The sequence below is a fragment of the Chelonia mydas genome, chromosome 1 (assembly GCF_015237465.2).
Source record: "Chelonia mydas isolate rCheMyd1 chromosome 1, rCheMyd1.pri.v2, whole genome shotgun sequence".
Taxonomy (NCBI): Eukaryota; Metazoa; Chordata; order Testudines; family Cheloniidae; genus Chelonia; species Chelonia mydas.
The window spans coordinates 225,132,737-225,147,619 of record NC_057849.1 but is presented as its reverse complement, the minus strand read 5'-3'; the positions used below and the strand labels follow the sequence as shown (position 1 = coordinate 225,147,619).

Here is a 14,883-nt window from a genome sequence, read left to right as displayed (position 1 = left end):
CAGTTCTCTTTTAAACCCTGTTATAGTCCTAGCCTTCACAACTTCCTCAGGCAAGGAGTTCCACAGATTGACTGTGCGCTGAGTGAAGAACTACTTCCTTTTATTTGTTTTAAACCTGCTGCCCATTAATTTCATTTGGTGGCCCCTAGGTCTTATATTATGGGAACAAGTAAATAACTTTTCCTTATTCACTTTCTCTACACTACTCATGATTTTATATGCCTCTATCATATCCCCCCTTAGTTTCCTCTTTTCCAAGCTGAAAAGTCCTAACCTCTTTAATCTCTCCTCATATGGGATATGTTCCAAACCCCTAATCATTTGTTGCCCTTTTCTGAACCTTTTCTAATGCCAGTATATCTTTTTTGAGATGAGGGGACCACATCTGTATGCTGTATTCAAGATGTGGGCGTACCATGGATTTATATAAGGGCAAGAAGATATTCTCCGTCTTATTCTCTATCCCTTTTTTAATGATTCCTAACATCCCGTTTGCTTTTTTGACTGCCGCTGCACACTGTGTGGACATCTTCAGAGAACTATCCATGATGAGTCCAAGATCTTTCTCCTGATTAGTTGTAGCTAAATTAGCCCCCATCATATTGCATGTATAATTGGGGTTATTTTTTCCAATGTGCATTACTTTACATTTATCCACATTAAATTTAATTTGCCATTTTGTTGCCCAATCACTTAGTTTTCTGAGATCTTTTTGAAGTTCTTCAGTCTGCTTTGGTCTTAACTATCTTGAGCAGTTTAGCATCATCTGCAAACTTTGCCACCACACTGTTTACCCCTTTCTCCAGATCATTTATGTCATCAATTATTAGCTCTCATTACCCACTAAGCAGAGGACCTTTGTCTTTCTCTTGCTCCTAATTGATTTTTCTGTCCCTTGCTAGGTATAATTCATTTTGTGCCTTCACTTTTCTGATTGTCCCTGATGGCTTGGGCTAGTCTTGTCTTTTGTATTTCTCCTTAGCAATTTGTCCATGTCTCCACTTTTTGTAGGATTCTTTTTTATTTTCAGGACACTCAAGTTCCTGATAGAACCTCTTTCCTTCGTATCAGGCCAATTTGCTGTTGAGCCTTTAATATAGTTTCTCTGAGAAACTGCAAGCTCTCCTGAGCTCTTTTTTCCTTTAGATTTTCTTCCTATGGGACTTTACCTACCAATTCTCAGAGTTTACTAAATAATTACCACAAAAGGAGATTATTTCCTCTCCCACTCAACATACTACTTTTTAAAATAATTCTTAATACTTCGTATCAATTATTCACCAGGCTGGGTGCCATTTATACGGTTGCTTCTTCCTTGCATTAAAAAAGAATGTCAAACTACAAAATAAGTCATTTCTCCAAGTTAGCATTCACAGAATACAACATTTCTAAAGCCACCTCCCCAATGAGCTGTATCATTCACCACCGAAGACAATGACAAGCCTCCTAAATTGATTACATGGGTACAGGATCAGGTCCAGTGTCAACTTATTTGGGCCTACCACAAGCACATATAAACCCCCTTCCAAGTCTGCAAAAAAAGGCTCTTTGCAACCAAAACCATGCCTGTCAATTCTCGTCCTTCTCACACACGGAGACGGAATTTACAAAATGAGCGTAACTTGCTCATTGCTATTTCAATGTGAAGGTAAATAAATGCTTATCTTAAAATAATACAATGCAAAAAATCTGTTTTTCATCTAAGTCTCTTTCCTCACTCTCTAGCAGATATGCTGGTCTCCTCACGGTCTCAGAAACTAGTTTAACACAGGACTAAGCTGGCAAATAGTACTTTTAAATGTAGATGTTATTACTAAAAATGATGAATCCAAGCATAATCTACACTTTAGAATTCTGAGACAATAAAATCTCAATTCATATTATGAATACAATTTTTGAGAAAGAAGAGGGTTAACTGTGCAAATACCTTGTCATGTATATCAGTTAAACCATAAGGACCTACGTAAGTGTCGCCTTACAAAAACAAAGATTTACAAATCCCACATCAACTTCACTAGCTGCTTTGAACGGCTAAAACCAATGAAGAAGTTAACTGCAAGACTAGGCACTGGGACAAGTTTTGGGGACGTTTTCTTTTCTGTTTCTTTGCATAATGGGGTACGAATAAGTAGAATACGTGCCTCAATAAAAGAGAATGACAAAATGTATTATTCAGCCAGTTAAACAGGGCCATCACCACTCCAAGCATATGTGCAGTAACTTAAGATGCACTAAATCACAGTCTGTGCATTCTGGATTATATTCTGTAATTAAAGGACTAGTCACAGTACTGTATGACTGCCTCAATACCACATTTTAACATATTGCCTAAAAACTATAGCTGACCCGAGGACAACAATTCAGTTTCACATTAGAGCAAAAATAAAACCTTCAGAATATTTTCACACAAATGGGGTGAGGGTAGAGTTTACAGAGGCCCAGGACACCGTGGTGGAAGTGAATATAAAACGGACTTTATTTTCTGCGTACACACGCTTATATCTGCCTGCTGTATACCCCCTAGTGGCTCTCTCTTTTCACAGCTAACACACCAGAAAGGTAGAAGAGAAAGCAGGGACTTTAACATGGGTCTCCCACATGCCAGGCCAGTGTCCCATCCACCAAGATAGAGAGAGTCTCTCCCTCCCTGATCTAAAAACCTGCCTATCAGAAGTTTTGTGGAAACCAGTACATCTCTGCAAAACATTTAAGCTTTGATGAAAGGGCATATTTCAGCAAAAATGTTGTAACTAGTTCTACTTAAAACCCTCTCAAACCAAAGTAAGGCCCCTGTTCATGCAAACTCTTATGAATTTGCTTAACTTTAAGTACATGACCATTAATTTCAATGAGGCTACTTGCAGGCTTTAAGTTAAGCACATACAAAAGTGTTGGCAGGACATTGCCTAAAAATCTGTGCACCTCCCACACAGGCAGCCATCCCTTCAAGCAAACAGCTTTCCTCCTGCCACAGAAGATCAAGAGACTTTGAGTTTTGGTGGCCCAGCAGGGAAAGTGATTCCAGAGCATGGAACACCCTGAGTCAGATTCTATCCTGTACCTTGCAAGAGATGCAGATTGGGTGGAGCAGCACAGGCTGGGGAGAGGGAAAAGTGACTTCATGCCAAATTGGAAACAAAAAGTACCAGAAATCCCATAACTTGTTCTTGTCCCAAATTTTGCAAACTGAAGAGATTCATAATCGTTCACATAAATGTTCTATTTTGAAATGTTTAGCTAAAGCTTTGAATGTAGGAAGTTCACTGCATTCTTTTCTCTGTCTTTTGGGATAGTAGATGCCTTTGTGGGAAATTTAGGGTAAAATTTGCAAAATCCCTATATGACTAAAGTCCCATTTTCAAAAGTGACTTAGGAGCCTAAATCCCAATGATTTTAAAATTCTAAGGGCTTGTCTACTTGAACATTAATTGATGGCAAACTGGGATGTGAATCTACCCCACACTGGCCTGCTGCACACTAACTTCCATGTGGACCCTGCTGCTGTGTGCTAAAAGTTCCCTGGTGCATTTTTATCTACGCTGCTTTGAAACAGGAATAGATTGAAGTGCAATAGGGAACTTTTAATGTATGGCAGCAGGGTCCACACAGACACAGCTAGTCTGTGGCAGGCTAGTGTGCGGTAGATTCACACCCCAGCTTCCCACGAACTAAGTGTTTGTACAGATAAGCCATTAGGCACTACTATCTTTGAAATGGGACTTAGTCTCCTGTGTCATGTGGGCACTTTTGTAAACTTGACCCTGAAAGAAAAAAATTAATTGCAAAGTGTTTAATAAAACCTTGAGAAAAGCAAATGTTATTTCCACAAAGTATGCTAAAGGATGAGCTCAGATTGCTATTCCAGGGTAAAGCATGTTTGATTCTACATCCTGGCTTTATGGATCACAATATGCAGGCACCTCTTCAGAAGAACCTCGCTGGACTCTAAACTCAACAAAATGGCAGTCTTTGAAAAATGCTTGCCTCTGAGTCTGTCATGTGTACCTGTCACCAAACCCACTCACTCTGTTTTAATAGGATTGAAACCCATCAAAACAAGCCAATGAACGACAGCTTTCACACAGAGCACCTTCATTTTATTTTTTCAGGGCTCCGAGTAGAAGGCCTGTTCAGAAGGTCAGCCAGCATACAAACTATCAAAGAGGTTCAGAAACTCTATAATCAGGGTAAGTCGCCATCCTCCCGTTGCTTTAAATTAATAACACTCTAAAGGCCAGATTGATGTTCTATCTGTTGGTGACACAGTATCACTATCTTTCATGTAATTAGTTAATCATAAACCCATTTGTAACCTAAAATGTCATATTAATGTAAGCAGTAATACAGAAACCTGAAAGATAACGACAGGCATTTAAAGCTTTCTGAATAATGAGTCATCAATTGATGTCAAAGCTGGAGTTTACAAGATCTGCAGCAACTAATGAATTATGAGGCTTAAGTCAAAAATGGTCTAGTTTTTCATAAACACTTGCATTGCCTCAATGCGTGGTAGGTTGCTGCAGTTAGTTACAAATTATCCAGTGCAGTATCTTCTTGTCATTTTGTCTCTAGCGTTTTTCCATGGGTATGACAATGAAATATAATTTTACATAACAATTTGTGAAATGCGTTGAATTCATTTGCTGAAATGTCTTTTTGAGGTGAGTCTCTTGAAGCTAGATTAATAAAACTCCATTTAAAAAAGTACAACATGACAATGTTAAGATTTTGCAGAAGCTGAAAACAAGGCGGTTCTCTTTTTCTAACTGTGGTTTGGAACAATTTTTAAACAATAATAAAAGAGATGTTGAAACATGTAACTGAGGAATCATCCTTTTTGGTCCTCTAGGGAAGCCTGTAAATTTTGATGACTATGGAGATATCCATATTCCTGCTGTTATCCTGAAGACCTTCCTCAGGGAACTCCCACAGCCTTTGCTAACCTTTGAATCCTACGATCAAATCCTTGGAATCACCAGTGAGTATAAATTACTTATCATGTCATGAGTTTAATATTTGTAGTTGATCTGGGTTTGGCTAATTTATAATGACTCGGTCACTAATCCATGACACAGTAGGATTTGTATCGGAACATTCATCTCCTCTAAGCCTCAGGCACTAGACCAGAGGTCTCAAAGTCCCGGCCCACAGGCCATCTGCGGCCTGAGAACCTCCCCAGTGCAGCCCGTGGAGGAGAGACACATGCAGCCACGCTACCAGCTCTGTCTGCTGCAGGCGCCGCCTCCCACTGCTCCCATTGGTGGGGGGAGAGGGTCAGAGATACTATCACTAGTTGCCGGGCAGAGTCAGCCATGGAGGCAGTGTCACTTTTTTCCATAATGAATATAAACAAGTCAAAATACCGAACACAACTATCTGATGCCCACCTTACTGCAATCCTGAAGGTTTCAACTGCTCAGTCACTGAGGCCAAACATCAACAAACTGACAGAACTGAAGCGTTGTCAGGTGTCTGGCAAACACTAAAAACTCTCTGGCAGGCAAAGAAGTTGTATGACAGTTTTATTATTTCTAAGAAATTTGAAATAAAAAAATACAATATAAATGTTTTCTTTTCTAAACACCATCTTCAGTGACATTATTGTCCCGCTGGGAGGATTTGAGTACTGGCACTGGCCCTAAGGTAAATTGAATTTGAGACCCCTGCACTAGACTGATCTGATAGCAAGTTCAGCGTTCCATCCAGTAGAGGGCAGAGGTAAAAATCCATGGCCCAGACTTTCAGAAATAGGACCCTAAAGTTAGACTGCAAGTCCATATTTAGGCATCTGCCTGATTTTCAAAAGTCCTGAGCTGCTAATAGCTTCCAGTCTGTCAGGTGCATAAAAGTTTCTGAAACTCAGCATTTCTGAAATTAGACCAAGGGCCTAAATACAGACTTAACAGTCTAATTTTGGATTTATATCTTTTAAAATTTTGGGCCATGTTGTAGAAGTACAAAACAGCATATTATTATATATTTATAGTACAATATATTAATATGCACCTTTTCTTCCATCCTCCACCCCCACTTTGCTCTATTCCCTTTGCCCATACTAAAACCCATTGTTCTGTTCTTTTTGTACGTTTTTTATGTGGTGCTTTGCATCCTGGAGGTTTTCAAAGTGCTTTTCAAAACTATTTACTGCTCCATACACAAATCACTTCACTGCTAAAGTGCAACTGCCTTTGGGGATGGAAGTTGGCAGCCAGATGGGGGATCAGTGTGCAGTGAAGAAGTTGAGCAAGGGAGGAATTTGGAACAATGCCACCAGGGCAAACTCCACTCTTGTGGAAGCATGCTGTGTGATATGTAATGTCCACACAAAGCAAGTAGGAGCTTGAAGATTTAGCCCCAAAGGCCCACACATAGGCCTCTTGCTTTAACCAAGGTTTACTCATTTATTTGTACTGCAATCCTGCATCATCAAGAATGAGGTAAAATTTCCAGTGTGCTTTACTCAATTACTTCAAAACATTGGACCACACTCAGTTACACCAGTGCAATCCCAGTGTCTTCATCTGCACTAGTGAAATTGTGGTAGCAGAATTTGGCCCAGCCTATGTATATTTCATTGAAATTTTAGTAGAGCTACTACTCTGGAATAAAATATTAGGGAACAAACCAGATTGACTTAAAGCTTAGCGAGGGGAATATATTAATTATCTAAAGGGCTGACATCACATGAATCTACTGGTGATAAAACTTCAATCATGTGGCCTTTTTCCCGGGCATTGGGAATTTTTTATGCTGACAGAGTGACTCTATATATTCCAGTATGTCTGGCATTTAGTACACCCTGCTTGGAGAGACATATATTCTGCTATCCACTAGTTCCATTGTAGGTGGGTTCTAAATTCTGATAAGCATTGAGTCAACAGAACTTCCAGTCACAAATTGTGAAAGAGGGTTGTTCTAACCAGGAGCTCTTTGAGGTGCGGGTAACTAAGGCTTGGCTGTTTCCAGAACAGCTTGTTAACACTCTGTTAATAACTGAGAGACTCTGCTGTTGGAAAGCTGAAATTATTATCAGTGGCAGTCTCTGTTGCAGCTGGTGACTATGATTGTAAACTCTTTCAGGCAGGGACTGTCATTTGGTTATGTGTTTTGTATAATGCAGTGGGGTCCTGATCCATAAGTATGGCTCCTAGGCATTCTTGCAAAACAAAGAAGAAGAAGAAGAAAAGTTGAACGTGTCCCTGTTCCTGCAGCTACTTATGCACATATTTAGCTTTGTTCATGTGAGTAATCCCATTCGTGATAATCCAGGGTACAGTGCAGATTAAATCTTGTTTAAAGCTTTCATGGAGTTCTATGCAATTTATTATGTGCAGGTCTTTTGGAGAACACCTTAAAATATATTCTAATGTTCATGTAATTGTAAGTCCAGTAGACTCACTAGGTGGCTCAGGGTGTCATTTACTTTCTCCTGGCAGTCTTGGGTTCAAACTCTATTTAGCTCATTAGTGAAAAGGCGTTTAATGATGTCAAGCTAGTTTCTAGAAAATGCATATCCACAGAAATCACCATCTTGCCAGTCTCTGCCTAGGACTTGAACATGGAGGATTGGTGCAGGGTCACAACAGAGGTATGCTTGCAGGTATATGAGTAAGGAGAGAGCATTTTGAGTGGCAGGGGTCTCATTGAGAGTTGAGTCAGGGAATAAATATAGTGCAGCTGTACCCAGTACAGAAAGAGAGGTAATGGGATTCAAATTTAGGACCATGAAATTTCCCTGTAGCAAAGGAACAGCTTCAGCTAACTCATATGCTAGAGAAAATAGTCTGAGAGTTATTCTCAGGCTCTGAGTTGTGCTGTCCAGTGATTATATGAAGGGCTGGGAATCAGGTGTTTTAGATTCTATTCATAACTCTATCAGTGATTAACATCATGATTTTTGAGTAACTTCACTTCTCTCTCTCAATTCTCTTGTCTGTAAAATGGGCATAATAATCCCTGCCTACCTCACAAGGATGGTGCGAGGCTTAATTAATACTTGGAAGATGCTTTGAAAATCTCAGTTGAAAGTGTCTTCGCAATCCAAAGGCATGTCACTAATTATTATCCTGTAACAGGGTGCAACTCACCATTCCAGCACCTCCTGCTGGCTGTCTTGGGAATTAGCTCTGCATGTTAGTGCACCCTCTTTGGGTGGTGCCTCACCATCACTCCTGCTCCAGAACCCACATCTCTCCAAGGACCACAGCATCCTCTTCAGTGACACAGCCCTCCATCCATGCCACACACTGTGCTCCCCGCTTCCGGGGGACCTGCAGTCCACTGTTCAGCCACTTTCCTCAGTGGCTACTGCACCAAATTGTCTGGCCACTTCCTTGTGGCCCCAGTATCCTCATTGTCCTTGCCTCAGCCTGCAAACCCCAGCAACCAGCCAGGAAACTGTCTCTTGCTCCCCAAGTCCCTGCTAGCAGCACTGCTGTGTCCATGGTGCTGGCAGTTCTCTCAGCCCTCCAGAGACACAGTCCGTCCATCCTTCCTCCCTGGGCTCCCAGCAGAAAACTGTACTCCTCAGCCCTGCAGCTCCCTTTTTATATTGGCCTGCCTGGCCCTGATTGGCTGTTCCCTTCAACCCCTTTCTAATTGGCCACCTCCAGTGCAGCCTCCCTAGGGCTGCTTTTAATCCCTTTTCTGCCAGTGAGGGGCAGCTGCCCCATCACATATCCCAACAAAGGGAAGTAGTGTACACAGATTGAGCTGAATTCAGCTCTCACTTACAGAGATGTAAATCCAAAGTAACTTCATCAGATTTTTGCAGGTGTCACTGAGTTTATAAATTGTCCTAAAAAGAAAATTGCAACCTTATCTATATTTTGATGCCTATTGGATTAGATTACATATGACCTTGATATTACAGGTGTGGAAAGTAGTTTACGAGTGACGAGCTGTAAACAAGTAATCCAAGGACTTCCTGAGCACAATTATGTTGTTCTGAAATACTTGATATGCTTCCTTCATATGGTGAGTACAGGCAAAATTCCCATAATTCTGGCAGACTTTTTGTAAAAGTCTGTTTTTGCAAAATTCAACATTTAAAAGAAAAGAAAAAGAATTGGAAGAGTTGAAGAAATGCAAAAAGGATGTTGTGCATTAATTGTCAATGCAGCAGCTTCAGGCTGCAACACATCTCCACTTCTAATAAAAGCCAGAGTTGAACAATGACCTCAGTGATAACGTCAGTATAAAACTCTGTATAAATCATTGAAACCACGGTCTAAATAGACATAAAACCACACATTTGCTCATGTGTTTAAAAGGGACACTTCCACATTTCTAGTGCTTTTGATTTTTTAATTTTTTTTTTTTACTTTCCCTTTTTGTGTGAAATACCTTTTTAGAAAAAGCTCGAAAATGATGTCTTCCCTCCCCCAGCGATAAAATAAGCAAGCCTGTAAAGCCTTTAGTGCCTGAGAAAGGTGTTGGATCGGTAGCCCCTGGAGTCCAAAGTCATCTGTTTATTCACAGAAGAGAAATATAGCAATAGTAGCAGCAATGCAATCTCCCTTCCTGCTGCCCAATTTGCCATCTTTCTGGGCTGACCTTTTCAAGCCTGGGTGCTTAAATTTAAGCCCCTTCATACATATTTATGAGGCACCTAAGTAAAGCAGGCTGATTTTCAGAGTGCTGGGCACTCACAAATCCCGTGGAATTCTCAGGCACATTGCTGATTTATACCATCTGACGAATTGGTCCTCAGGGCTTGTGAGCCACGTTTCAGAAACAAGTTATTTTAATGCCTCTTTATAGCAAAACCCCACCAAAAAGCAGTATTAAAGGAAACACACTGATCCAACCCTGATGCAGACAAAACTAGTGGGTACCTTTCATACCTACATGTTCATTTATCATTACTTAACTGAACTCCAAAAGCTATTATAAAAATCCTCACGTCATTTGCTATTATTTCAGCAACTGATCTCTCCTCAGTGTTATGAATCGTGTAAGTGCCTTTGTTCCAATGCTAGATGCACCATTTCGACGCACTTCTTAAGAGCTGAACACTTGAGGTGTTAATGAGGTGTGCAAAAGTACTACATAGTGTTTTCTATAATTGGGCAACAGAACATAGCATTTATTTTTGAGTGTGCCTTGTTATGTAAAGCACAGAGTCAAGTTGATATTAGCACTCAGATCTGCAATTTTTGCTGATCTGTAGCTTTTAATCTTTCACGTTTGAGGGAGTATTTGCATTCATAAAGGTCAAGGGAATGTGAAACAACCTGGAAGCTGGAGATTTCTGTTCATCATAGGTCAGGTGTGCTATGCAAGCAGCCATAATTCAAACTTGAACACACTGCTCTTCCAGTAATCCCAGTTTTTACTTGTGACCATCACCCTTCTTACATATAAGAGGTAATTTAATTCCCTCACAAGTTCAGCCTTGAGTAGTGTAAGAGGTACTTGTGGTAATTTTATGAAATGGGATGAAATGTCATCACGAGACACAGTTTTTAAAGATGGTAAATTTGATTCAAGCTTCTCAGCAAAAGACCAACACTTTGCTATGCAGTCTCTACCCCCTTACTTAACGACCAATCTTCTTGTGACCAAGGGACACTACAACAAGACAATGTGATTCCAACAGCAGTAAAAGACCTGAGTTATGGGAATGGCTCCAAGTCCTTTGACCTTAGACTAGCAGTAAATGATTCCTTCCATAATGAGCCCAGCATACTGAAAAAGGAGCAAACTGTCTATTCCCCACTCAGGAATATCTCAGGCTGCTAGAAAATGATCATTTTGGGCAACAGCAGTACCTTACCACTAAGAGCAAATCTGAGTAGTGGAAAATGTTGCATGTTTGTACAGCAGCTAGCACAATGTCCCACAATTGAGATATCTAGGCATTACCACAATACAAATAACAAGGGGAAAACAAGCCGTGTTTTCAAGACTCAGGCCCTAAGTGGTGCCCACAAAAGATTTACATGCATGGATGCTCAGCTGAGTTCACAAAATGTGTGTGCGTGCACAAACGAGTATTTGGTATGTACAAGTTTCCATTGGCATGTGCAGTAAGTTGATTTATGCATGAATAGATGAGCTTAGCGGGCTCCAAAAACTGCTTATATGTGTGCAAATTATTTTGCAGAAGCACTTTTTTGGGCTCCAGTTATAAAAATAGGGTGAAAAATTTACAACACAGCCTTGTTAATGAATACATAATTCAATTTGTTTGTCAGGAAATGGGTTGTTTTCCTCTTTACAGCATGACATGCAGGCTAGTTTGCAATTACTCAGTTTGAGGCTAAATCTTGAGTTTGGTTTATGTGGTGGTAAGGGGCACAGAAGCCCCAGATGGCTGAGTAAGCAGGCTCTTCACTGGACAGATCAATACTGCGTCCAGGTCTGCAGTGTGGGCACTATTGCAGCATAGCTACAATGCCGTGGCTATGCCACTGCTACTCTGTAATATAGATGCAGACTACAGTGACAGAAGAGGTTTTTCCATCACTTTAGGAATTCCAGCTCCCTGGCTGACAGTAGCTAGGTTTATGGAAGCATTCTTCTGTCAACCTAGCTGCATCTACACTGAGGGTTAGGTTGGTGGAGCTACGACGCTCAGGGATGTGCATTTTTCACACCCCTGAGCACTGTAGCCATGTCAACTCAAGGGAGGAAAACTGGGTTGTGTATGGAAAGCCACCAGATGGGATCAATATCTGCTTTCTCAGGTGAAGGATCCTTAGAACTTATGCAATGCCAAGCTGCCCTCCATGAATCCTGGTCCTTCTCACTCCTGGCAGCTGGGTCTCATAGCTGCAGTAACCCCCAGGCTTACTGCTACCTTTTCACAAGGGGGTGTCCTTACCTTCTAACCAAGAAAGATTAGATTTTGGAGGGAGATTGGGAGTGGTGTCACTGTCCTTATTTCCCCTCAAGTTACAATGGGAGGACTGTTGTGATCTTTGGTCCAATAGAACCTGTATTCTCCGAGTCATCAACTGGTAAAACCCTATTTATGGCTGCATGGCCTTCCTATGCCATAGCTGTTAATCAGCCTCCTGCCATGGGATTGGGGAAGCACTCTGTTTTTTTAGTGACTCCCCAATGGCATTCCTCAGTACCTGGCTGAGCTGTGGACTCAGCCCTGAGGTGGGGCTTGGGCTGGGCAACTGCATAGCTACTATGTGCTCAGCCTCGAGGTGGGCTAACCTTTCAGGATCCATTTAGGCCCTGTGGTTATAGAATACTCACGCCAGGCAGCTCCATGTGGAATTTGGCCCTTCACGTTGCTTGCATTTGTCACTTTTGGTGGTATGTATGTTTTTTTCCAGGTATCCCAGGAGAGTATTTATAACAAAATGACTGGATCCAACCTGGCATGTGTCTTTGGGTTGAATTTAATCTGGCCGCCTGAAGGAGCTTCTTCCCTGAGTGCTTTGAATCCTCTAAATCTCTTCACTGAATTACTGATAGATTTCTACTCCAAGATCTTCAGTTCACGAACAGTACCTGGTGATGTCTTACCTTAATGTTCACAAAAAGGGAAAAGGAATATGCCTACCTTAGCAAAAATCTTCACATATAAACCTATGAGAATTTACTATACACAGGATTTTACAGAAACAAGTGTATTTCATATACAGAGCAAAATCCTTTTCTCAATTTTGCATCACCATGATTTTGCAGATATCAAAGATGTTAGGGGAAATATGCTTACCGATACTGTTTGTCTGTGGATGTGTGTATATAAACATTCACAAACCTACAGGTCAAAGTGGCATAAACTTTCCTCTTTTCATAATCTTTAGCAATTGTTAAATATTTGTTAGTTTAAAAATTCATAACAGTAGATAAGACTGTCATTTATTTAAGCATCCTGAAGTTTCCTACTTTGTGGCATTTTTTTCTAGGGCGATGCTAAGTCATCACTTGGGCCGTAACTTCTGGACCATCATACCCCTTCTTGCAGTAGGGCTATATAGGCAATTTTTCCCTCTGGAAAAAGTTTCTTTTGAAGTCTTCAAATATATACAAATTATAGATCAATTTTTCAGAATTTCAGGCACTCATTGCCACACGCACAAAAAGAGTGTGCACTTGTGTCTGCGTTTATGTGCAATTACCATGAAAACCAAAGTATTTGCCAGTGTCAGGTTATGCATACATCTGTCTCTGTGCTTTTAAATATCTAGTATGCCTGTCCAACCATTGTAATTGCACGTGCAAACTAAGTGGAAAATTACACAAGCACTCTTGAGCTTTTAAAAATCAAGTAATTTGTGTTTTTATTTTTAAAGAATTTCTGTTTGTATCAGTATATAGTTAATACAGAATGTAAGAAAACCTTGTTTGAAAAAGGCATTGAATGTTTTCATTATTTGCTGTATGCTCTTCAAGTTTTTTGAGTTGTTAGAAATCTGCTCCTAAAATCAGTCTCTCCCACACACACACACACACGCACACACACCCCCAAAAAAAAGAGAGAGAGAAAGAAAGAAAACCTTAACCCACCCTGAACCCTGGAAAATACTCCTGATGGCACTTTTATCTAATCTAGTGTGTGTTATCGGTGGGATGACATTAATCCCAGTGGGAATAATTAGCCATAGTAATGTAAGGGGGAGTTTCTGTGTTTTATCTCTAGATACTTGTATTTGAATACCACTTTACAGTTCTGCTCCCTCTGTCTGCTACTGATCATTAGTGGAACAGGATACGGATGTTGTCGTTGTAACAGCAAAAGGGACTGAAGTAGTGGTGACCAAAGTAAGCAGTATTTTCCCAAACGTCTGCTTCTCCTGCTCCCATACAAAGCTGCTGAAGTAGACGTACCCTTCAGGATATAGTAAAGACAATGATCCGTGGAGACCAGTTTGGTTATCCCTTCACCTTCAAAAACAAAGCAACCCTTTTCCTTCTAGCGGTTCTAGCTAACTGGGGGCTTGTGCTTCTAGTCTCTCATCTTGATAGCTACTAAGTATCTATCTGCCTGTCTAACAGATGCAGGCTTCCAAATCCTTGTGTGAGAGAGCAAGTAGTGATTTATTCTTTTTGGCAATTTAGAGAAAATAGGAGAGAGTACCCATCGAACTATGTCAGTCCTATGTTTGCCCAGTAGATGTCATCTACAGCATAAGGCTATAAAAGGAAATTATTAAAATGTAAATAATCAAAAAGCTATAGAACAAGCTGTACTGTATGTCATCCTTTTAAAATTTAAATTGTGGTGTAATTTTCTCTTAATTCATCAAGTGTTTCAATAAAAACAAAATTTGGGCTTTTAAATATCTATAGTTAAGTGTCTGTTCTTTGTTAAAAAAAAAAAAACAAGGCATACTTGTGGCACCGTAGAGACGAACAAATTTATTTGGGCATAAGCTTTTGTGGCCTAAACCCCACTTCATCGGGTATCAAGTGGCCAGTTTGGCATGACTTTGCTACTTACGTATAAAATGTTGCACAGTATAAAGAGAATAATTAAGATGAGTTTATGAATTTAATGTTGTTGCACTTTCAGGAAAATGAGGTTGCAAAGGAGGAAATGTGTTCAGTCTCTGTTTTATGTCATAAATCGTTAAGACAAATACATTGCTGTGCAATGCAGTACAGCACAGCAATTTGAAGATACTATTCTGTGAATCGGCACCAAACATTTATATCAGAGGAACTTGGCCTACAGGCCAGTGCATGAAACTGGGAATTAGAAAACCTACTTTCTAATACCATCTCTTGCCCAGAGTGAGAGAGCTATCCAGTGGCAGTTATTTCACCTTTCTAAGTCTCCATTTCTCCTTGAGTAAAAAAAAAAAAAAAAAAAAATGCCTGCTTTTTTTAGAGTGCTTTGAGATTACTGGCTGATAATTACTATAGAAGTACAAAATGTTATCATTCAGATTTTTCCGAAATCCAGCTGAGCAAAAT

General features: G+C 40.3%; 1 protein-coding gene across 2 annotated transcripts in view; it reads left to right on the top strand.

Moving 5' to 3' along the window:
* ARHGAP8 (Rho GTPase activating protein 8) overlaps positions 1 to 14,247 on the top strand; it is a 121,146-nt gene extending 106,899 nt beyond the window's left edge. For both annotated transcript variants that reach the window (XM_043537864.1, XM_037914657.2), the window contains 4 exons: positions 4,110 to 4,187; positions 4,850 to 4,978; positions 8,873 to 8,976; positions 12,294 to 14,247. In XM_043537864.1, coding sequence (XP_043393799.1) covers positions 4,110 to 4,187; positions 4,850 to 4,978; positions 8,873 to 8,976; positions 12,294 to 12,491 — 509 coding nt within the window. In that variant the 3' untranslated portion in view covers positions 12,492 to 14,247. The remainder of the gene's footprint in view (positions 1 to 4,109; positions 4,188 to 4,849; positions 4,979 to 8,872; positions 8,977 to 12,293) is intronic.
* Positions 14,248 to 14,883: the final 636 nt, after the last annotated feature.